General features: G+C 36.9%; 2 protein-coding genes across 11 annotated transcripts in view; both read left to right on the top strand.

Annotated features, from left to right (window-relative positions):
* SLC4A7 (solute carrier family 4 member 7) overlaps window positions 1-8,382 on the top strand; it is a 105,426-nt gene extending 97,044 nt beyond the window's left edge. For 7 of the 10 annotated variants that reach the window (XM_032408840.1, XM_032408833.1, XM_032408837.1 and 4 more), the window contains 2 exons: window positions 2,118-2,225; window positions 4,175-8,382. In XM_032408840.1, the coding sequence (XP_032264731.1) occupies window positions 2,118-2,225; window positions 4,175-4,256 (190 nt within the window). In that variant the 3' untranslated portion in view covers window positions 4,257-8,382. The remainder of the gene's footprint in view (window positions 1-2,117; window positions 2,226-4,174) is intronic. The other 3 variants (XM_032408841.1, XM_032408838.1, XM_032408839.1) reach the window with 1 other exon arrangement.
* Window positions 8,383-10,919: 2,537 nt separating this feature from the next.
* Window positions 10,920-25,811, top strand: part of LOC116635088 (serine/threonine-protein kinase Nek10) — a 132,985-nt gene continuing 118,093 nt past the window's right edge. Inside the window, exon 1 of the mRNA XM_032408824.1 lies at window positions 10,920-11,086. The gene's annotated coding sequence lies outside the window, so the exon portion shown is untranslated. The remainder of the gene's footprint in view (window positions 11,087-25,811) is intronic.

The following is a 25,811-nucleotide window of genomic DNA, read 5'->3' as shown; positions in this document are numbered from 1 at the left end:
AAGTCAGTTTTAGAATGTATATAGGTTCCTTCCCTGACCAATTAATGGAAAAGGTTTGTTGGTATTTATTAACTTTGGGTTTTTTTTCATTTTTAATTAATCTTTATAGTTTTTACAGAGGTCTTATTTAGACTTGTACATGTTGGTTAGTTTTGATAAATGAATTCATCAAGTAATGTTCCTTTATACTTTTTACTATTAATTTTCATCATTGGTATTACTCTTTGTCACCTTTCATGATTTTCCCTCAAATCTTTCTTATATACTTTAAGTGCCAAGTATAGACATCTTAATATACCCAGCTATAGTGCTCTGCTTTGCTGGAATGTATTAATGTTTATTAAACAAATTAATATATTAACTTTGTTGTACTTATAAAAAGAGTATAGGAACTACCATGATGGTTATTAGTGACTCATCAATTTGCTGAGATTATTCGCCACTTAGTTTCTGTAGGTCCTGCATTATCACTTTCTCAGTATGATTATACATGGGCCTTGATAAATTTAAGTGGAATGTATACTTATACTGTCTGATGTTTAACAAAAAGAATGATTATCTGTATATTTACTTTTCTTTTTAAGTGATGACATAGGCCAAGATTAATGCTGCTTTGCTTAAAATTTGAACATTAAGAATGCCAGCAATTGGCTGACCTGTTTATCTGTCATAATTTAAAATCTTAAGTAGCTTTGGATTACTTGCCATGAAAATCAAATGAGATAATAAAGAAAAACATTTAGAAACTGTAAAACTCTATAAAATATGAAAGTAATTGATTTAATGTAGACAGATTTTTTTTTCCCCATCGTTTCATTTTGGAAAAAAACAAAACATGTACTGTCTTTAAAAAAAGGTCTTAATTTCTACTAATGGGAAAGTGCTTAGAGGGGGACATTTGAAGCTAGAAAGTGCTTCAAGAATGTCTCTCTTCAGTTATTTGCAGTTGGCAACCAGCCACAGAAACATATACTCAGAGTAGGTAGGCTCTGCCCTTGTGAATTTGGGCATTCAAATTTTGTGCACTTTAGAAATTGACCCGGTAAAGCACCTTTCCTAGGGATTCTGCAATGACCATGTCACATTTCTCTGAAGTCTTATATTTTAAATGACATTTGGATTTAAATTGTGAACAAAGCTAGTACTTTCTAAAATGACTGCCATTTAGTTATTTATCACGTAGCTGCCATCACATTGTGAACCTAACGCCTAATTTGACATTTGTATTTGTCACTTGCATGCATGAAATATTACTCTTTTGGTGAAGAAAAAGGACTTGCAGATATATTTCTATTAACTTCATAGTACTTTCATATTACTTGTGGCTGACAACCTTGAGCCCAAAATTATTTATGGATATTATCATGGTTGGATTTGGGGTCTCGAATGAATTTTGCAATATTTTATAGAGACAGGGAATGATTACATTTATCCCTTACAATGAAAGGACAATATTTTGTTCTTTTGATTTTGAATTTTGATAAATTTGATAGAATAACACTTTGACACTAAAAATGTGAATGTCAGCTGAAAGTGATATTTATAAGCCTGTTTTTGTGTTATCTGTTCAAATATTTTCAGAGCTTTATTTTTACTGTTGCCTTTTTCATCATTCTTTTTAATGATTTTTTTTTAATTATTAAAAACTAGTTTTTTTTTTTTTTAAGTCATAATCTTAAGTTTTCCTTACATACTTTGGATCTTTAGTTGATGAAACTGAAATTTGTGCCAGTTATAAAAGTTTTCTAATTGACTTGAGGCTGTATTTTTTTATTACTATTTTTTTTATTAACATAAGAGGCTGTATTTTTTGTATTTAATGTATTCCTTTGTTATTTCAATAATACGCTTATAGCCAAGATGATCATCTTTGGGCTTCATTGCCAATTTAATTAATCTTACCCCTAGTTTTGATTATACAGAAGGATGTAATTCCCCATGAAACCTTTCTAACAGAACTCTAAAATTCTGATATTTGCTAGACCTTGGTTTAAGTGCATGACAAAGAGTTTTCTCAATTTTATGTTGATGAAGACAAATATTATATAGTTAAGAGTGACAGTATTAATGCTTTTGCAAGTACTGAATACTAACCAAAAAGTGTATTTGTTCTTCAGTGTTGATCCCTCAGTTGTTAACATATCAGATGAAATGGCCAAAACTGCACAGTGGAAGGCACTTTCCATGAATACTGAGAATGCCAAAGTAACCAGATCTAGCACGAGGTAGCTGTAACTCTTTACGCATTTTCTAACTGTAGCCAATTTTCAGTTGACTTATGGATAGATAGCTATTTCATAAAACCATTAAATGTAACTCAGTTTGCATAAGTTATATTCTCTTAACAAAGCCAGCCTTTTTCTCTTCTTTCCTTCTTCCTTTTATCTGTCTGTCCATCATTTTACTGAATACTGGAAATAATGATAGGTTACTTTTTAAATTCATAATTGCCTGTTTCCAAAAAGAATTTGAGCCATTTTATAGTAAAAATGAATATTATACATATGGCAGTATGGAATAAGTATATAAAAGATCAAAACCATATAAGAAAGATAATTACTAGGGGTTACATAAATACTCTTAAGTAAACACTACCGCAGTCATGCTTTCTGATGGTCCAGGAAAAAAGACAGACATGATTGTTTTCCTTGTTTTGTTTTAGCCTGCCGTTTCTTCAGATGAGGTTAAACATTTTACTAGAAGATAGTTGGAAGAAATTTTTAATCCATAGATATAAACGCCATTCGGTGTTATAATGGACCACGTATTCCATAACAATTTTCATAACTCCTTTCTTAGATTTCTTGTTAGGAAGCCATTTTTTCTTTCTTTTACCCTCATTTTAAGGCCTGAGTCTAAGTGATTACTAATTGATAACCATTAGTACTTTAATCCTTTGGGTCTGTGGAGAAATGAGGTATTATATACCTGTAGTGCACTCAGTCATTCATATTCCACAAATACTCTGTGTGCATTTCATGCCAGACACTGTTGGGTGTCCGTATACTCTGCTTGGACATCAGATTGAAACTTCTCTGGGCAAATGGTCACCAGCTGCTTCTGATGGATTAGTTATTGTCTTTCTGGCCACTGTCTTTTGATAATAATTGGTTGGGTTTTATTCATTCCTTTCCCACCTCTTCTTAGAGCTTTGCTCCTACTTAATCTCTATTATGACCCCTGACCTTCTTTTTTTTTTTAATCATTTCTTGACTTCTGATTCTCTAAACTGGACTGTTTCCTTTCTTCTGTCTTTGATCTTAAAAGTTTTTTAAATTTAACTCTTTGTCATTTTGATTACTCCATGCAGCTAGAATTTAGTTTGATGCTCTTTTTACTCTTAATAATTTTTCACACCTTGTCAGTACTTGTGGCCCAGATTATTAGTATAGTTATAAAGGTAAAGACCTTACAATAATATTATTATATATTATACAGTAATATAAAAGTATCTTTTATACTTCTGCCTTTCATTCAGGTTGCCCCTCAATTCCCAGTCACAGGGGAAGAAAGACGATGTTTGGGTTATGTCATTTAACTAGAAAAAATGTTTGGAGGTCCTTCCTTCAATCTTATCTGGAGAAGGCAACAAACCACAGTGTGTTATTCTACATTTGACAGTTTTTTCAAAACACAGATATTCATATGTTACAATTAAATCAGTCACTTAAATCCATGGACATGGACTCATTGTATTTGATATTAACTTGAAAATATAGAATATATGTGTTTTGATTTTGTATTTGTGAACCAAATTTGGGGAAAGTTTGTAAATCTGTTACATTTTGCAGAAAATTATTTGATGCTTATCTATATTAACAAAGATTGCTTTTTTAATGGATTTGTCAGTGAAATGTCACAATGTACAACTATTTTGAAAAATATAATGACTAATTTTAAGAAAATCCTTTTCAGTTGTAAGAAAAACATGAATTTCCGTGGCAAGCATATCCATTAAAAAAAACTAAGAATTTTTAATATTTGTCTTTCCAGTCAAATTTACTGATAGGAAAAGAAAGCAGTAAAATAATAATAGCGAGTCATATGTTTATAGTATTAATAGTCCTTTTAGTCATTTCAAAAGGCTAATTACGGATACTAAGTGTTGGCCATTTTTTGAATATAATATTTGTCCATTTCAAAATCATTTATTCTCATTTTTTGTTTTAAATAGCCCTGAAAAACCTGTGAGTGTGAAAATAAATTTTGAAGATGAACCAACAAAGAAATACATGGATGCTGAAACTTCGTTATAGAATTGAACCAAGAGGAATTATATATATAGCTATATAGATATATATATATATAATGTGTGTATTTCATGTCACTATATATAACAATATTGTATGTCATGCTGTTTATGTGTGACTCCTGGGTTTTTTGAAGTAGTGTCTGAAGTTTGTTAGGAACACCATGGAGACTGTATATAATGAAATGGTCTCTTAGAAATGAGGTACATGGTTCTTACTATTTATTCTGTTGAAAAAAAAAAATTTCTATTCTGCAGCAGAAAGATGTGGGGAAATGCATTCAATCTACTTTTTCCTTTAAGTCTATTTGTTCATCAGTGGTAATTCATACCAACTTTAGGTGATGTACTTTGTCCATGTATTTATAATTTTTACTTGAGTTACTGAAAATTTTTACATATTATTTCACTTCTGTTAGTTCCTTATGGGAAGAACAGGGAGTCTTTATGCCAGTGCTGTGGGAGAAATGGTAACATGTCATGGCTTCTCTGTATGTGTGTTTCATTTATGCAGATGTCCATCATGTTTCACAAGCAGTGGAGAGTTTTTGGCTGTAAAGGTAGAACAATAGAAACTTTTTAGATAAGAACTATAGTTTTGACCTTTATGTTTTTATCTTAAAACTTCCACATCTAGGTTTCTATTCTGATAGACAAGTGAAATTGCAGGTGATTTTTATAATTTAACCCCATACCAGTCATAACTTTATGGATTTTAGAAGCTGTAAAATGCCAATTGATAATAATTAAATTTTGTTGCCTTTGTAGAAATTAATGTAGAATCCTAATGCTTTATAAGAGCCCCAGAATGCCCACTCTGTTCTCTGCCTTTGCTTTTACTTAAAATGTGGTTAAGTTTATATCAGCTTCAAGTTCTTGATTATTTTTTATTACAAGTAATATGATTAAGTAATCAGGAGTCACAATTCTCTTAATGGGTTTATGATCAGTATTACTTTATTCTAAAGAATTACCTTTCACTTTCTTGTTTACGTTGTTATTCTTTCTATGGTATAGATAATATTTAATAGATTGCTATCTGTGATCTCATTTTAAACTATTTTATTTATTTTAATTGATATGATACTTAAATATTATCAACATTTGAAAAGGTAACAAATAGAGAATAATTTAAATTGTTAATGTAAATAGTTGGTGCTCACTTGCATTTATGGTTTATTATCTTTGAAAGCAGTTGACAGATTTTACATCTTTGATATAAAGCACTGCCATATTTGTATTTTAAAAGGAATTTAGACATTTTATGTATAGCTCAGATTGATGGCATTCTTTCTAGTTTGTGTTGGTATTTGTTACTTAGTTTCTGCTTTTCTGAGCTATCTATCTTTTTAACTTCTAGCAAATCTTTTTAGTCATCTTTTATATACTCTTAGCTCTACATGAAATAAATAAATGTTCTTGTTAAGCCTGTAGGACTGGATGAATGGGGTTGTGAAAGTGATTTGGCAAGAGGATAATTTACAAAAACCAAATGAGTATTGAGAAGCCACAGAAATACCGAAATTGTGACATGAATATTAGGATGAAAATTTTAATGAAATTCCAATGCTCCCTTTAATCATTTGTCATTAAAGTACAAAAGTATGAAATTGATCTTATAGAGGATCATGAGGAATGCCAAAAGCTGATATTTTAGCAATCCTGAAGTGTTTTTAATCCATTCTAAACTACTTGGTAGCTGATATAATTTCCCCATCTGAGACCATATTTTCAGATTCTAGTTAAAATAAAGGATTCGACTTCTGCCTCGAATGAGAAGTTGGAAATGTAGCTACTTTTCTTTAGAAAATAGAGCTGGCATCATTTGGTACTGCCTGAAAAAGAGTTAGACTCTATTGGCAATTGATAATCGAGTATTACCCATGGTGCTTATTATTCTTTATGAGCTTCCATTGAAATGATTTCTCTTATCCATAGCAGCATAATCATTTCCAAAGACCCCAGTATTGGCTGCTAATTTTGTAAACTCCCCTGATGTACCTGAACAAGGGGATTTCCTCACATCATTTCTTTGTGTCTGGACATCTTAGGGTTAACAAATGTGCTTATTTTACAGGAAGGGATTTTAAAATTTAAACTGAAAACTACCTGGGATCATAGTGTTTCTGTGATTTTTTTCAATTATGTATAGTAATTGTCCAGTGCCAGAAAAACCATGACTTGCAAAATACTTTGCACTCAGAATGTTTTTACTGTTTCTGATTGTTAATGGTTTCTGCTTTCTTTTGACTACTTGACTTACAAAATGATCTGATATGACTACTCCATTGAAGAGCAAAGGTAACTCATGTTTATTAAGTAATTAACTGCTTGTTCTACATGTTTATGATATTTTTCCACTATTTTTGAACAATAACAATCATGGATAGTGTTCATTGCGAGACAGTGAAAAATTTACTACATAATATTAATTTTTAAATGTTGCCTTAAATAGGTGTAAATGAGCAGTAGTAATTGCAATGTACTGATTTACCTCAAGGTGCAAAATAATTAAACCTGTACATACTCCATTTACAAAATAAATTAATATAAACAGCCCTGCACTTTCTTAGATGCCTTGGTTTCCAGGATGGAGCTTAGTGCTACTGAATACCCTGGCTACATAGCCACCTCAGGATATTCTTCTCTCCACCCTATTTTATTTATTTATAGATGTCTGTTTACAGAGACTATAATAAATCCTGATGTTGACCATCTGAAATTTACTTTCTTTTGAATGCTATTTCACTCTAAAATAGCAGCTTTTGAGAAAACAATGAACTTCCTTATGATAAAAGGATGATTCTATATATTCTCTTATAATATTAGATATGCTGAAGTGAAGCACACAGTCTTTCTAGTGTGTGTGTGTGTGTGTGTGTGTGAGAGAGAGAGAGAGAGAGAATGATGTTAAAAATCTTAAATCTCTTCAGTTGTTGAAAAAAGCTGTGGCGTATCAATGTTCATATTTGCCAAGTCTTTGTAAAATGTGGGACAAAATTTATGTGCTAATGCATGGATTTATAAAGCAGGTTTCTTCACCACTCAAAATTACTAATTTTTGTTTTCTCCATCCAAAAAGCATTTGTTTCTTCCTCATACTTCAAGTTTATGTATGTATATAATAGCTTTCTAAGTTTTTCCTTTCACAAAGACAGGTTCAAAGTTCTGTAAAACGTAAAATCGTTTCTGAAACTGAGGTATTACACCAGAGCTTGCTGTTTTTCAAGGATCATATCATGTACATCAGTTCTTTAAATGTGCTCAACATGTGAATCCTGTTTTAAAGTGCTCAGATTTTGGATGTGTAAGCCATTGATACAACATTGTAATTCAAAAATGTTTAAATTAAATAACTTAATGTTTTAAATTTATTTATGTAGATTACATCATTGTTATATATAATACAAATGTGTGAAATGTCTTTTGGTTTAGTCCAACAATTATTTATTTTTTAGAAAGTAAGCTTAAAGATTTTAAGGACATTGAAAATTAAAAATAGTGTTCAAAATTCAAAATTTGGCAATTCTAATGTAAAGTTGGTTCTTTTCTAACATATCAAAAAGTAATATAAGTATCAATAATAGGAAAACATAGTTGGAAATGGAATCATCTAAAGATCATTTTTAAACTTTAATTAGCACATATTGACTTCTACAGGTGACTTATAGTAATTGTTAAACCCTAGTGGTTTTTTAATCAGATTTTGTGCATTGATTGATTTTTGTGTTGTGGCTTTTCTTCTGTTGCTTTAATATTAAAAATCTGGGGGGTTTTTGTTTGTTTTGTAGGGGGGGTATCTTCCAATGTTTACTATGTTTGAATAAATAGAAATTGAATTTTATTGTTCATTTATATAGTATTTGACAGCTTGGTATAATTTCACAGTACAGTTCTAATTTTTATGACTTTTATAATTACAATGATAATATTTTCTTTTGTAATAAAATACAAGGTAAATTAAACATTTAAAACGTGGAACTGGTATTTTTCATTTATATGAAGTACAAGTCTCTTCCAAGTCTATAATGTGAACGATCCTGCCTTTCAAATTTGTTTCATAATTGTTAGAAGAAAACTATTTTTTAGAGATGTTATTGAAGTTGAAAGAGCAATAAAAGTCTACTGAATTAGTTGTTGGATATTGTCTTTACTTTGTACTTTATTAGAATTGCTGCTTATCTTTCTTATGCAGAGGGATGGGGGATGAAGGAAAATAGGTGATTTCTGTTCCCTGCTTCCTAATATTCATATGCTTCAGTAAGGAGACAGAAAAGAAGGTGAAACAAAGGATTCTGTGTTTCACAATGACTTTTTAATAGTTAAGAGATTTCGAAATTAAAGCCCTTTAAGAGTAGCCTGGTCCATTATTTTGCCTATAATAAGAAACAACTTCTGATATCCCAACATGAACTCGATAACCTTTGGGAGTGAGAAAGATGCTTAGAGTTTTAGAAATTTCATCTGAAAGTTTTCTTACATTTATTTTAGGAAGAAGTTTTTTGTCAATTTATTATTCCCGTTTATAGAACTTGAGTGTTTTGTTTTAGAAGGTGAGAGGAAAGGAAATCTTACTCATTTTGTTTTATCTTGCTCAGTAAGGTATATCTGATCTCTTGAGTATCAATTCTTTCTATGGCTAACCTTTACATTTCTACCTTTAGGCTTTGAATGAGAACATTCCTGACTGGAAAACCTTTCAGTTTCTCTGCAGTTCTTCCGAGACTCAATTTCAGTTCTGCTTTTCCTTCAAATTATACTCAACCTTCTGCTGCCAATCTACAAGATCATTCTCATTCCTCTAGTGAATGTGTGTGTGTGTGTGTGTGTGTGTGTTTAGATACCCTTTTTTAGTCCTGGGTATCTTAGAAATTTGGGGAAGTGATTTTGTCCTCTTGTTAATCCTGAAAATTTATACCTGCTTTGTACCTGTTTAAATTACTTTTATTTGTTCTTTATATAGTTAAGACATTCTGTTTTGCTTTTGAACTATGTGATTTACAGTGTCTATGAAATCATATCAGTGTAGTAAAAGGGGTACTGGAAAACATAAAAAGGGGATGGGTGTTAGGTCTTTCAAGTTTGGCCCTACCACATAAGCCATAAACTTAAGGCAAACATGACCCTTCGAGGGGGCATGGATCTTCATCACGTTACACAGAACAACGTGGACCCTTACCAGGTAGAGAGGATAGTGCTCCTCTCCTTGAGAGGCAAATGTCTTCATCCTTAATCTTCTATGCAACTTTCACTTCTATTCAGGAAAGGTCAAAACATTAGTTTACCATTTTGTTGAGAAAGAGAAAGATGGGAAGCACCTTCAGTATCCTGATGAAGAAGTTAATTGAAATCATTTTGTCTCACTGCTAAATATTTAAAAGTCTTTAAGAGAATACTTTTTCAAGTCCACATCATTCACTTTTGTTTTCCTATTGGTAATGTTAACCCTGCTGGCTTTATGTTCTCTGAAGATTAAATTAGTTCTGTTATATTTAGCTGAGTGGCTTTCATTTCCCCTTCCTACATTTCCAAAATGGGACCTTGTTCTTGTAGGTTAGGATATATATTTTTAATTACCCAACCCCAAGTGTTGCTATCCCATTGGGCCTACTTTTCATTATTATTCAAAGCAGAGAAACATCAGGGAAAGGTTCATTGTATGCATTTTAAATGAAGTTTTGGGAGATGTAGTCACTGTACTAATTGACACACTGGTGGTCATTTTTGAGTAATAAGATGAGATCGAGTAGGCCCTATACTTGAAGAAATCTAGAGCCTCAGTGTGGTTAAGACTGGACTCTAGATTCAAACTGTAGGTTCTTCCCTGCCTCTACTACTTACTAGATGCGCCAGTAACTAACTGGGCAACTTGGGAAACTTATTGTACCTCCATTGTCAGTGCTAAACTACGATGAAAAATGACTACCAGATGATGTTGTGGAATAGTGTCTGGCATAAAATGATCATGAATATTTTTCATTTTTTAAAGCTTCATAATGACTCATCTTTTTAAGACTTTAATGCAATTCAATTTTTCAAGAAGCTTCAGACCTTTACAAAAGGTGAAGAGACTTGCTTATGTTAGATGAACCGTACAGATGTATTGAGTGCCCACTTTTATTTTCACAACACTATTGTCATTGCCTGAGGTATGCAGTGCGCTTGAGTAACCGAAAATGTGTTCACACTATATGAAAACTATGTAGCATGTAGCGTTGATCCTTTCAAACTAATCTTTGCTTTGGTAGATAATTGATTTTTAGTCCACAGCTGTTCTTGAAATTAAGCACCCTAAGATGAAGCAGCTCTTTTCCATCCGTTTTATTTCAAATGCTAAAAGTTGCGCACACCAAATCCAGAAAAATCCATAGGGTTTAGGAAACCTGTCCACAGGCTAGTAGCTCTAGGTCAGGGTGAACTGGCCGCAGCACAGTCCTAAGTACCACCTCCCTCTTCTCGGGCTTGCAGACTTGCGGTTAGAACCTGCGCGTTCTGTGGTTGCTACGGCAACCCCGAGGCAGGTGTCACCCGTCGCTATGGCGCTCGGTACGCCGCAGCACGGCTGTTCCTGATTGGCCGAGGCGCCCCGGCGAAGCGGAAGAAGAGGTGTTGGCATTGGTTCAGCCAGCGCCGGTTGGTGGCCTAAAGCAGGATTTGACTGTACCAACGGTGCAGCAGGCAGTGGTGTCCCCGAGGTGGAGGGGACTGGGAGTGGGCTCGGGGGTGGTGGGGTGGGCGCGACGGCCCCCGGATCCGGAGCCGCGGGTGGCAGCAGCAGAAACGATGAGGAGGAAGATTTAGAAATTGGCCTGAAGGAGGGACCCTCCCTCTGGCGCGGTGAGTGGGGCAGGAGCGGGCGTTCCTCTGCGCCGGCGCGCGGTTTGAGGCAGGGTCTCCAAGGAGATGCCCACAGGTCCTTGTGGAGCAGCCCCGAAGGCTCCGGGAGTCAGCTTCACTCGCCATGGGGCAGGGCAGAGAGTGCGGGCTGTCGCGGGTAGGCGAGTCGCTGTGAGCCTGTCCTAGCAGAAGGGTTGGTGTCGTGCGGCTGGATGGTGGGCAGGTGCCGTCAACGATGTTTGATGGCCCTTTCAGGTCGATGAAGGAATTATTTTGGTTACATGGAGCGTGAGTGTGTCTCTTGCAGTCTTCTCCGATACCTCTGCAGCCTCATTCATGAAAGTCTTTACGGGCGTCGCTTTTCTGCCTTTCCCTTCTGTGATGCTGCTTTGACTGCCCTCTGCTTTTCTGCACCACGTGGGTGAGGCTATCCACTTCCACGCCTTCACGCATCACATGTCTGCAGATGACTGGAAAGCGTCCATCTCCAGCCTAGGCTGCTCCACGAAGCGCCAGAACCCCAAATCCAACTGCTAGTTAACTCCATACGTGTGTAACCCTAGAAGCTATCTCCTTCCACTCCCACCAGACTGCCTCGCCCTTGGATTCCCTATCTTGAGCAGACCTATCCATTCAGTTACCAAAATCACATTCTGGGCAGTATCTTTGGCACCACCTCTTGGGCATTTCTATCAGTTATCAAGCCTATACCTACTTCATAGCTGTCAAACCAATTTCCACATGACCATCTCTATTCTCACTATATTACAATTTCCACCAGTCCCTTGGTTAAATTCAGCACCCTTCCAGATTCCCTGGTTCCAGTCTGGCCCTATCTAATCCATTTTCCCCGTGAGAGTTTGACTGATCTTTCTAAAAAAAAAAAAAAAAAGAGGGCATTTCATTTCCTGCAAAGATTCTCCATTATCCTACTCCAAACTCTTTAGTTAGGCCTTCCACCAGCATTTCCATCTTGTTCATTCCCAGAACATGTCACATTCTCTCCCCTGTGTGGTAACTGCACCTGTTCACACTGCCCACAATGGACTCCACTTGTACCCTCCCCAACCCTGTTCTCACTCCCGTCTTTCTCTTTGTGTTGCCCCATTACTTTTCTGTTCCCTTCTCTGCCTTTGTGAAGGCAGAGGCTATGTTTGTCTTACTCAGCGTTTGCTGTATCTCTCACAGTACCATGCCCATAGCAGGGGCTCAACAAATACTGGTTAAGTGAATGAATCTCTAAAATGAGAAGCCATTGCTTTTCATGATGTCCTTTTTGGTTCCAGAAAAGTCAGAAATAATCTCTGGCCAATGAAGCTTTTGCTTATAAAATATGAATGTTGAATTTATAGGTTTTACTTCGATCTCAAGACCCTTGGTAATTGCAAACTATTTCAACTCAGAGTCTATCTTTCATAATCATTGTGATGGTAGTTGTTATTACATGACATAAGTTTCAAGTGGGAAACAGAGAGTACAGCATAGGTTGCAAGAGAAAAGCTTTGGAGTCAGAGATACATGGATTTGAATCCTGGCTTCAGCATTTTAGTTCAGAGGCCCATGGCAAATTACTTAGCCTCCAATAAGCTTCTTTATCTGTACAGTGCACTGATGATAGCACTTATCTCATACGATTGTCTTAAAGACTAAATGTGCACAATTTATATCAAGTCCACAGTGCCTTATACTTAGTAAATCTTCACATGTTTAAAAAATCAAAATATTCACATGGATGTGTGTAGCAGTTTTATTCACAATTGCCAATATTTGCGAACAACCAAGGTGAATGGATAAACTGTGATACAACCAGACAATGAACCAGTATTCAGTGCTCAGAAGAAATGATCTATCAGGCTATGGAAAGACATGGAGGACCCTTAAATGCACATTACTAAGTGAAAGAAGCCAATCTGAAAAGGCTACCTGTTATATGAATTCAACAATATGACATTCTGGAAAGGGCAAATTTTGGAGACAGTAAAAAGATCAGTGGTTGCCAGGGGTTGGGCGTTGGGGAGAAATGGATAGACAGAGAACAGAGGATTTTTAGGGCAGTGAAAATACCATATGATATTATAGTGATGGATACATCTCATTATACATTTGTCCAAACTCATAGAAGGTACAACACCAAGAGTGAACCCTAAGGTAAACTGTGGACTTTGGATGGTCATGATGTACCATTGTAGTTCATCCTTGGTATAAAATGTACCATTTTGGTGAGTGATACTGTTAATAGGGGAGACTAAGAAGGTGTGGGAGCAGGAGGTAGACGAGAAATCTCTGTACCTTCCTCTCAGATTTGTTGTAAACCTAAAGCTTCCCTAACAATGTCTTAACAAAAAAGAAAAAGTAACACACTGAAGGTGAGAATTGTGAAATTTCCAAGGTACACAGAAGGTACAAATCACAATTTTTAATTCATTCAAGTGCAATTTCTAGGACATCCTCCTCCTATTTGATCACACTATCCTACTTGATCACAAACTTTTGTTTATTGTCAGCAGCTCCCAAACAGGTCAGACACTCATTCCTTCAATGAGTATTTGTTGACCATCTGACTGGTCCAGGGCACCATGCCAGGTAAGGTGGGTCAAAAGAAACTATAACCAGTAAAGTCTTGAGTAGGTGAAAGAAGGGGCCAGAATGTTACTCTGCCAGTCAGAGCCAGCCCATCTTTGAGGCCGAAGTCAGAGTGAACTGAGTTTGAGCACTTGGATAGGCAGAGAGGAGCTGGAAGGTCATTCAGACAGTTAATAAATCTTTATTGAGCACTTGGATGTTTGGCAGTGAACAAAACAAAGTCACTGTTCCTTTAGGACTTATGTTCTCAGGGATTGTAGAGCAGGGTCCATAGGACACAGACTCTCAAGCCAGATTGTCCGGGTTCAACTGCCAGCTCCCCACTGCCAGATACAGGACCTCCAGCAAGTTCCTTCGTTTTTTTGCACCTCAGTTTCCTGTAAAATGGGGTTGTTTTATTACGTGACTCCATATCGACAAATTTCTTAGAACTGTGGTGGGCCCATGGGAAGTACCATGTAAATGTAGCTTTTTGTATTTCTTGGGGGAGAGAGACAAGTAAACAGGTAAAAATAAAGCAGGGTAAGGGGATAGGAAGTGTCTGCCTTGGGACTGGTTGTGTGGCTTGGATTTGGAAATGATTCTTGCATTTTTGAAAGACTTGGTCTATTTCCATAGGAAGGTGAACGTTAAACATACTCGGATCTGGGTGACATGTGTGATGATTTTAAAAACCCATGAAAATGAGCATTGCATAAAATAGATGACTTCTCATCATTACTTGTGCTTGTCTAGAGGTCAGACTTACCCTCATCTGAGATGAAATTTCAGTAGTCATAATAAAGGTCAGACACCCAAGTCCATTGACTTGGCATCAACTTGGGATTTATTAAATCTTCCTTTGGGGATAATTATAATTGACCTGGGTTCTAGCTTCACAGCCCTTAGCAAAGTCACAGTGACAAAATGACAATCGACTGGCTTGTATCTGGAAAAGAAACTAAAACCCCTCCTAATGAAAGTTAAAATTAAAACTAGAGGAAGAATGGAGAAAAGCACAGCAGCCATAATATTGACCCTGGGCCATCAGGAAAAAGTTACACAGTATTTAGTGTATTGTTCCCAAAAGACTTGGAATTGTTAGTTTCAGAAAAGTGTGTATGAAGTCATATTTGATTATTAAAGTGGTAACATTTATCTAGAAAATTCACTTAGGCGAATAGAGAGCTGGAAAAATTCCACCAATAAATGAGAGTTAGTATAGCATTAGATTAATAGGGAAGGCTCTCCTTGGCTTTAAATTCCTGTTCTGCCACTTACCACCTGTATGACCTGGGACACATTGCTTAACCTCTGTGGGCCTCAATTCACTCATCTGTGAAAGGGGACAATAATGGCAGCTGCCTCCAGATTTGTTAGGAGACTTGTATGAGTTAAGGTATAGAAAGCACTGAGCATGGCACTGGCATGGGCTAAGCACCATGTAAACATTTGCTCTTATTATTGTTTTATTACTAGATAGGAGATCTTGGCCAAGTTACTTGGCTTCTCAGTGCCTCAGTTCCTTCTTCTGTAAGTTGGAGATCATACACTACCCCCCACATAGGATCATTTTGAGGATTAAATGAATACACCAAAATGCTTATGATAGTAAACCTGGAATAATATTAGATTTTAAAAAATTAAAATCAAGACTATTTGTGACTTTGAAAATAAAGCTTTTTTTCTCATTTTTTGTCTGATTTGTTATCAATGAATCAAAGTCAGTGAATATAGACAAATGATTAAAAATGAGTGTGACAGGCTCTTCAAATTGAAGTAATAGTAATATTACCCATGACAATATTTACAAACTGCTATCATAATAATAATTACTTATATTTCTATAGCTATTGACAGTGCTGAAGAGGTTTTGCTTTATTTAGTTCCAACTACCACTTTATAATGGGGATATTGTTGTTTCTATTTTGTGGTAAATGAGGAAACTACTAATGAGAGAGACCCTGGGACTATCCGAGGTCATGTGGCGGGCACATGTGGACACCAGGTCTCGTCCACCACCATTGCTCCTTTGGACTACCTCTCAGTGGTGTAACCAGAAGAATTCACATTCTCAAACCTGTCAAGGCTCATCAGTGGAGACCACAAATTCTTAGAATGTGCATGTGTGTGCTACACTTGACATAAATGTGAATACTCATCTTTAGGAAATGGTATTGTCCTGTTCCTATATACTTGAGGTAGTCCATATTTAACATGAGTATCTTATTTACTTTGTGGCTTCCTTGTGTTTATGAGATTTTTGTCAAACCAACATTCTGTAACAACTGGATCCTGGTCAGCTCGGGCAAACTTACTATTTGCTGATAGTTTTCCTCCATTGTCTTTATTCTCCATACTTAGTGATACTCCAGTTATACATGGAGCTTCCCAGTCATGTTTCACTTGGGATTTTTTCATTCATTCATTCATTCATTCACCCATTCATTCATTCAGCAATCGTTTGTTGAATACTTCTTTTGTTATAAACTAACAATGCTGTGCTGGATGCTGGGGATGAGCAAACTGGCTGTCATCCCTATCCCTGATGAGTTTATAGTAACTAAAGGAGACAGACATGTATATTTATTGAATTATTACTTGAATCGGCCCCTTTATTAAGAGCTGCAAGACAGTGCCTGGTGAAGCTTGGCCCCGTCAAGGAGGCCAGTGGAAATTACCTTAAAGAATGGACACTTGAGTTGAGACATGACAGATGAGTCTTCCAGGCCTTCCCATACCGATCTGTTCCTTGAGTCCAGGAGTAGAGATCTCAGGGTATCCAGCAGAATCTGCTCAAGAGCAAGGATTCAGGGGCCAGGTATGAGTGCAGCCATCGAGGGTGGCAGAGGCATCATCCCATGGAACACCTCATAGGCCTTGTTAATTTTTGTTGTTATCCTGAGAGAATTGGGAAGCCCACAAAGGCTTAATTGGTCAGAGTTGTACCATAAAAAGGGTGCTTTTGTTGCTGTGTGGAGAACGGATTCCATGTTGTTGGGCAAAGGGAGTAAATGGAAGTTGAGGGACCACTTAGGAATGGATTGCTGTAGTTCAGGTGAGTGATGAGGGAGACGAGGGTGTTGGCAATGAGGGTGGAAAGAAGTGAGTAGATAGGGACCATATTAGAAATAGTAGAAAAACAGTCAGGATTTAGTGGCCAAACAACTAAGGGCGTGAGGAAGAGAAAGGTGCCATTTTTTCTGATGTTCATGCCAAAGGGCTGTACTTTGAGACTATTTGTGACTATTTTGTTGGCTGTAGACTTAGAGACTGCCACTCATTCATGTACCATCATTCACCTCTCTCCACATTCCTCAGCTCCAGTTCAACTCATCTACTTGCTGTCTCCCCAAACCGCTCCCGGGATTTTGCCTCCATCCCTTTATTCATTCACACTCCTGGAAAGTTCTTCACAAGCCCTACCCATTTTTCTGGACCTTATTCACGTCAGTTCATGAGCCTTTCCATGACTTTTTAGCCCACAGTGATCTTCCTTTCTCCTGAATTCCTTCAATTTATAATCTCCTTTGGAAGTTAATTTGCTCTGCTTTTTGACATTTCTAGTATTCTTATTTAGTCCCCTGTATTAGCCTGTACCATAAGAAATTGCCACCCCCACCTTTTAAGGCCCAATAGCTGTAGTTTCATATTGTTTAACCTCTGCAGTTATGGTATCACACACACACTGAGATATGGATAGATTCTTTTTGCAGTGCCCAGAAGTGTCTTGTGTACAGCCAGAACATAGTAAATAATAAGATGCACTTAAAACGAAGTGTTACTAGATGAAACTTAATTTTATTTCTTAAAAGTACTTCTAGTTTCTTGTAGTGCCTCCAATTGTTATGAACATTGCTGTGTTTACTCGGTGTTCTCTTCACCCTTAGAAGGTCTAGGGGGTTGGGCTGAGTCCATACTTATTTATTATCACCATGACTCATTTATTATTGTGATTTATTACCATGCTGGTTAACTTTGGGGGTAAGACATTTTTGACCATGTCTTATTCAGTGCAGTATCCTCAGCACTTGGCATATATGAGGAGATCAATAATTGCTTTTTGAAGGAATGAAGGAATATCATTGTCACCTTTCTCTCTCACATAAAAACAGAGAGTAGCATGTAATCTTGCTGTGTTTGGGGTCAATGAGAAAAAAGAAATTTGGTGTGCTACTTAAGTTATTTTCATTGATTGGTTAATATAAATTTTCCCCTCATATCATCTGGACCTTTTTTTTTTTTTTCTTTTCAATATCACTACTTAATATATGGGTCTCAGATTTCATTTGTTTTAACACAGATATATGACAAACTATGTCTTGAATAGGTTTGGGACAGCAGCCACGCAAGGCATGAACACAGACATCACAAATATCATTATGCAATGGCAGTGGAGGGAATCCATAAAAACTATATTCATATCTGCAGCTATTTCCCTTTACCAAGAAAGGTATAAGTTTGAATGGGAATAGAGCTTCAAAAGAAGAAACTTAAAACGGTATCTGTTGCCACATACTTTAGTTGATTTTGGAGCAGCACCTGCAGTCCAATTTGGGTTAGTATTGGTCAGAGGAAAATGAGGGCAAACTCTTAAAGAAGTGTCTAACATTATAGTAGATGGTCAATAAATATTTATGGGAGTGAGTGGGAGACAGAATACAATTGGAATTTTTTATTCTTTGTACCTTCAAGTGCTTGTTTAAATATAAGATAGAAAATTGTTTAAAGTATAAACAATTTGCACAAGGAAGGTGTCAAGTCTACTGACTCAGGAGCAAGGCCATGATAATACTTGCCCTTAGCTGGTGACATATTCCTGCCAATGGAGGTTCTGTAGCAACTGTGTCTTTGTTTTCCTCTGTATGGTGGTATGAAAATACACCGCCTACCTATTTCACATGAGTGAGCCAGGATGAATGAATGGATGTTTGCAAGCACCCCAGGGTCCAGGAGGTGAAGTTATGCAAGCATCAGTTGCTATTAGATCACCCTTTGCCCTCGGCTAAGGGCCAATGTCAACAAGTCCTCCCTTTCCCATCTACCCAGAGCTTGTATTAGGATTTAGATCCTGAAGGTGAACTGAGTGGGCTCTGTTCTCCTTCTTATAAAGGTGCTGTGTGGCCTTGGATACTTTTTTACCTCTCTGGGCCTCAATTTCCTCTTGTGCTAAATGAAGGGCACTGAACCATGAACTTCAACCCATGACCTGTAGATCTGTTTTATTTGTCCCGTGCAGGAGTTTTGTTTTGCTTTGTTTTTAATGTGAGTTTAAATCAAATCCCTTTAGGGAGATATGCCTTCTCAGGTTTGACTGAAGCTCTGACTAGATCTACTCTATGCCTGTCATTCATTTACATTCCATTCCTGGCCCTGGAAGGTGTTAGAAACCCTCATATCAGATGTTCTCTAAGATTTTTTCATATAACTGTTTCTGTTCTGCTAGCTCCATGCCTATTTACCATTGAAGAGCAATCACAATCTAACATAAGGGATGAAATCAAGTCTACAGTTTCAAGAAGCCGACTCCCTTTTTGAGCTGTAACAGGTACAGGAATAAGCAAGTCTTTTTTCTTATAGGAGTTCCTTGAGTTTTTGATCACTTTACTTTCAAAGTGTGTGTGTGTGTGTGTGTGTGTGTGTGCGCACGCGCATGCATGCGTGTTTTATTTTCCAGTCATTTGACCGATCTAACTTGACATTTTCTGTGCAGGGGTTATAGTTTTCTAAAACACAACCAGTTTGAAAAGACCCAAGCACTATATCTCTGCGAGATTAAATGCAATTATTCTTTGTAAAAAGGAAACACTTTCTCTACTCTCACAGCACTTCAATTAAATAAACTGCTCAAGTGGCCAATGCATTTTGTTTATTCTGAAATAATTTTGGACTTATATAAAAGGTGCAAAAATAGTACGGTGAGTTTGCATCTACCCTTCACTCAGCTCCCCACCCTAGTGTTAGCATCTTACATGACCATGGCACAATTATCAAGATAAAGAAATTAACACCTAACTAATGCATTTTAACACAGTTGTCTGATTTCTGGTTTTAATTCTCTATGTAAATTATATCTTATTTTAGCCACTTTGTTTTCAAAGGACCGCTATTAAAGGAATATTGAGAAAAAAAATCTACAGTAAAGGACTTAGAGAAATGATTTTTCATTTTGCATTGCCAGATAGTTATGGGGCTGAAAGTTCTCTGTTTCCTTAATATGTACTTGAGCACAGACAGATCTGTAACTTGTAATCTAATATGGAGGTTAACTGTCATTCATCAAAGGAAATAAGGACTCCCTTTTGTTGGTACAGGAAGTTAGAACTTCCTTTTGTGGTAAGCTTTATAACAGTTTATTTTAGTGCTTTTTCAAAATAATAAACCTGATGTAGCCAAAGTGGTAATTAACTGGAGTCATGTTAAACTCTCTTACTGTTTTTACTTTCTAAGTGCTGTTTTTTTCTTAACCATTAATAAATGTAGTAAATAAAGTGCAGTATTTACAAAGATGCAACCGAAGTGATTAATAAGAAAAAAGGTATTAGTGGGATTTGGAGCTATTTTCCATCATGAATCAAATGACTTTCTGTTTTATCTTCAGTAAAGATGAGGCCAATTAAGGATCTTCTGAACAGTTAAGGCAACTGTGGAATAAAAAAGAATTTCTGGGTAGAAAATCTGAAAACCATATCACAAATACCATGTTATTTAGTTAGTGGGTTTATATTGTACAATTTAGATTAATTGTAGACAGGTAATTTTACCATAGCATGGATTTTTTTCTCTGTCATAGGTGTTTACCCTGCAATTACCAAGAGATCATGAGCAAATGAGGTGTGTGTCTCTGGGGACTTCTTTTAGCATTAACCCACATTTCAAACGACAATAGAAGATAAGAATTACTTTTGAGAGTCTCTTTAAAATGGATTAAAAAAATTCAGCAATGAGTCAGTACTGTGATTTTGTCTGTACTTGACCAGGGCTGTAAACACCAAACCCATCTGGCTATCCTGTGGGGCGTGGAAAGATCCTTTCTCTCCCTTCTGAGATAGTATTTGGGTTCCATGACTGAAATATGCAAAGGAAAGATACTGAAAGTTTCTGTTCTTAAAGTAATATGCATGAGGATTTTTACATATCATCTTTCCCTTCTGCACTCCCTCCCTTTTTTTTAAAGAAAAAAATTACTAAATTTCAGCTTTTCCACTCAGAATCAAAGGAAAATCCACCTGAACATAAATATTTATTTACCTAGTATTGTAATTTCTTTGGCCTCTTCTCATCTGTAAAATAAATGTTAGAAAAATCAGTGGCTTTCTGTTTTTGTTTTTAGCATTTTGTTTCTCAAACGAAACTGTACACAGAACCCCAGTGAAGTGGGACTGCTCCAGTTTAAGTGGGGAGCCCATGTTCAGCCCTAACTTCTCAGCCATGGTTCTCCTCTTCTGGGCTCACTCTTGCCCTCTCCTGGTTGTCCTGGACTTCACAACTACTCCGTCCTCACAGGCTCTGAACTTGGGGCAGTGGTTCTCAGGAAGCAATCTAGGGTTGCTGTGAAAACAATATTGCTATTTGAAAGGAGAGACTTCAGTTTTCTAGGCTATTCAGGTAGTCTTCAGACTGGTATGTTATTGGTCCATGAGTAGATAAGTACAAAATTGAGAGTGTTTAGAAATGTTTGCAGCAATTCAACATTGCTGTGATATCCAAGCACATGATCAGTGCTGACTTACCTTGCCAAACAGGATATGTACCAAAAGTATTGGCCCATGATAGATTACAAATGAAAAAAAAAACTTCATAGGTCGTTTGAAAAGCACTGTTCATGAATATTATATTATATAGAACTCTAATTTCCCTCCTAAAGACTGAATAATTGATATAATTCCTGAGTGCGTTCAAGATTATTATAACATGACAAATATTCATCAGTTGATTTGATTTATGAGGAAGCTTTATGAAAGATTTTTGAATTAAAAGAGTAATGACACAGGTTTGTTTTTTCAAATAGTTCTTTTATCCATTGGTCCATTAATTTTTTAATACGTAAATGTTTATTGTTTGCCTTCCTTGGAACTAGAGGGTATTATGCTAAGCGAAATAAGTCAATCAGAGAAAGACAGTTATCATATGATCTCACTGATATGTGGAATTTAAGAAACAAGACAGAGGATCATAGAGGAAGAGAGGAAAAAATGAAACAAGATGAAACCAGAGAGGGAGGCAAACCGTAAGAGACTCTTAATCAGAGGAAACAAGCTGAGGGTTGCTAGAGGGGAGGGGGGTGGGAGATGGGGTAACTGGGTGATGGACATTAAGGAGGGCATGTGATGTCATGAACACTGGGTATTGTATATAAGACTGATGAATCACAGGCCTGTACCTCTGAAACCAATAACCCATTATATGTTAATTGAATTAAAATGAAAAAAGAAAACCCCAAACCAGCCAACTAAGCTTTAAGCTATAGCCCCCCTCCAAAAAAAAGTGAATCAGGAGGTCCAATTCTTGGTCTTATGGGGTAATCATGCAATTGCAATATTTTGTGCACAGGTTTGCAAAGTGGGGAGTACAAGCTGCCCTGGAGCGCTGAGGAGGAGCACCAGGTTTGGGGGTTTAACGGAGGTTCTAATCCTAAAATCCTAAAATAATTGTTAAAAAGCAAATAATTAATGAACATTGGTAAAGATACCTTAGCCCTGCCTTGTAGATTATGACACATATTTTTTGAGCTTTTATACTGTGCTGTACTGTGCCATGTGCTACTCGGTGTGTGGGGGATGTATGTGTGTGTAAAGCAGATACGGTATCTGTTCACATGGGCCTTAGGATCTAGTGCAAGGAAACCAATAAATGGACAAGAAGATTTCTGATGTTGATGAGCTTCAGAAGGAGATGAAACAGGGTGATGTGGTAAGGATGAGTCTGTGGGGGTATATAGGTTGGGCAGGTTCATCAGAGGAGCCCGCACCAAGGAAGGGACATCTGAGCAGATACCTCAGTGACATGAAGGAGCCAGCCTGGGAATGAGAGAGGAACAGCAAGTGGCAAGTTCCAAGGCTTACAGGCAGGAATAGGGTTGCCATGTTCATGAGCCTGCGAGAAGGCCAGTAGGGCTGAAGTGAAGTGAGAGAGAGAGGGAGAGGGTAGAAAGATCAGAGAAGTAAAAGCCCTGGAGAGGTCAAGCAAAGGAGGGAAATTTGAGGTTGTGCTCAGTGTGTATCCCCAGCAAGATTCTTGTACCATCATCATCCACAGCTCTTCCACTGGGGTTGGTGATCACAGTGAACGACATGGGTGTCCTACCCAGAGCCTCTCCCATCCCTTAGGACTATTTGGGTGTCTAGGTATTGGCTTCAATACTCCTTTGCTTCTTACAGCCAGTTCCTGTGTCTCTTTTTTGGAGGACTCCCCCCAAAGCTCCTAGAGTCCCTTTACCCCCAGACAGGAGTGTCTGGGGGATTATGACCTCCCTCAAAGACTCTTAACCAATGACTAAAGTCTACAGGAACATGAAAGTCTGCTCCCTTCCCTCAGGTTTAGACAGTCCTGAGACATAATCTATACTCTGGAGCTCCCCTTGGAATCACACTGAGGCTGCCCTCTGGAGAGCTCTTGCTTTAGGTAGCACCCTTGCTTGACTTCTCTGGAGAACACCTCTTCAGTAAGTTGTCTGTCTCTGGGCAACTTAAGATATGAGCTGCCTTCCCCCACCCCCAGTTTTGAATTATAACCATTGGTATAACATGATTGTTTTTGTTAATTTAAAATGGGATTAGATGAAATATTTCAGAGCATTCCCAACTTCTCAAAGTTTTCTTCCGAAGAGTTTCCATTTTAACAGCCATCAAGTGGAAAGGATTTTGTTTTTTATCTGAAGGCAATTGTCTGTTTCTACTGATTCCGGTGGATTTGTTTACTGTTTAATTAAGTGAAACATTTCCAGAGAGTTATCTATTCTCACTCTTCCAGCTCACAGAGTAGACATTAATCTAAAACTGATAAAACTATTAGATGATTATTTCCTGTTCACACACCGGGTCAATCAAATTATGGAGATTAAATAGGGGAATAAGACGGGGTGTTTAGTAGGGTATGATCTGGCTAGATGTGCTCTCCTTCTGGCAGAAGAAGCCTGTGAGCTTTTCCACACATTTTCATGTGCTAATCCTTGTGGCTTCCATTTCCTACTTCTAACACAGTCTGTAGCTATGGTTTGCACAGGAATTGGAAGCCAGCAGGCCAATGTGTCCATGTGGAATTTTCCCTCTGTCCTTGAGGGAAAAGTAAAATCAGATTCTATTAATTTTGACTGGATTTCAATTTATTTTAGATCTTTTGGGGCATTTTAATATCCATATATAAAAAGCACTTGGATCTTTTGCTTTTAAAAATTATTTGCAGATTGCCTGTCGTCCATTCTTCCTTTCTTCTACCCCTCTCTACCTCCCTTCTTCCCTTCCTTCTCCTTTCTTTTATAGAAAAGTGAAAGTGAAATCAATCTCTATCTGAATACATCACAAAACATAGTTTGAAGTCATTAAGTGGGTTTTTATTTGCTTGTGGGAGAATCATATGCCTGTGATAGCCTGTTTTACCTTTAGCAGTTTTCAGTCTGAGATTGGACATAGTAAATGTTCAGTAAATATTTTTTGATTGTATGAATCCGTGGTGTTATGTCCTAAGCACAATCCTAAAATATTATTACTGTGCTTTTCTTGGTGTGCATCTGTGAAGAGAGCCTTGGTTCCCAACTCCTAATTCCAGCTCAACTCTTTGTCATAAATATGACAACTGTATGGGAAAAATCATTTTTAAATCCTTAGATAAACTGTCATTGTACATTTCACAAAATAAAGTTTCCCTCCATTCTGTTGCAGTGAAACACCCATAGGCACATTCCTTTTGCCTTTAAATATCTCTGAGACACTTGGATTTGACCTTCGATTTCACAATACATTGAGGCATGCAATTATAAGACAATAACACATGCTTTTTCATGCCTGAAAATAACTCTGAAGTTACGCTGTGGCATTAAACACAGTTGGAAAATTTTACATCCAATCAAATTAAACCAATAGTATATTTAATTTTGTATTTGCTATGTAACTGCAAGTAAGGGTGTCTTCAACTTTTTGTTTCTATTCTGGAAATTAAAACAATTGAATCAGAAATTTAAAAAAGGGCAAACAAATAAATTGTTTTCTGTTCATTGGTTAAGTAATCTGCCTTATCTCTTACTTATCTTTTGAGTGGGAGTAGGAAATAGTATTAAAATTTATCCTAGGAAGGGTGACCATGATAACTACAAAGCTTATCCAAAAGATTGAAATGCGTATTGGGTCGTATTCCCAGGCTGGCCAGGCTGACTGTCCAGATTGTTTGAAAACAAACTTCAACTGAGTAAATTTTAAAGATCTTACTGACTTTATTCAGTGATTCATGAATTGGACAACATCCATTCTGGCAGATAGGAAGGAACTCTGAGGAGCTTTATAGGCAGAAAGGAGCAGGAACAAGGAAGTTATACTAGCCAAAAAGTAGATTATTGCAAGGTTACTTTTCCCTAGAGGGTAACATGGGTTTATCAGACAGATTATTTAACTAATGCTGATCTGGTGATTCCTGATTGGCTAGTTTAAGTTTTCATATCTCAGAGGGCTGAAAATGTATTTAAGTTTGGTGACCTGGGGCTTAGCATAAGTGACTCCATTTTGGGCCTGTTGGCTTGTTTTCCACAGGATGGTTGAGTGAGTTTAGGGGCTGTGCAAGACTGACCCAATTCTTGCTGAAGAACTTGTGACTGCAGTTGACCCACTTGGGGATTCAGGTGGCAGTTTGAAAGCTTTAGGAATTCTAGAAATCCAGTGAAATTTTGTGTTTACCTTTGACACTGTAATGCTTATTTGCAGGTGGGTGGGGCTTTCTCTGGGCTCTTAGGGGGATGACCCATGATGAGGGAGGAACGCCTTGAATTAGCAGCATACAGTTGAGGATACTTGTCGAGAAGATAAGTAAGAGGGCATAAAAACATTAGTTGGGCTCCAAGTATTTGCTTATAGATATATATTTTGGAAACCCCCAATGGGGGCACTTTTCCTGACAAGCAGAATAGTATATTTGTTGGGACAATGGGTCAGAATATTTGAAATCAAGGGTGACT

Source organism: Phoca vitulina, unplaced genomic scaffold (genome assembly GCF_004348235.1).
Source record: "Phoca vitulina isolate PV1807 unplaced genomic scaffold, GSC_HSeal_1.0 scaffold10, whole genome shotgun sequence".
NCBI classification, from domain to species: Eukaryota; Metazoa; Chordata; class Mammalia; order Carnivora; family Phocidae; genus Phoca; species Phoca vitulina.
This window is presented reverse-complemented; position numbering and strand designations above follow the sequence as displayed.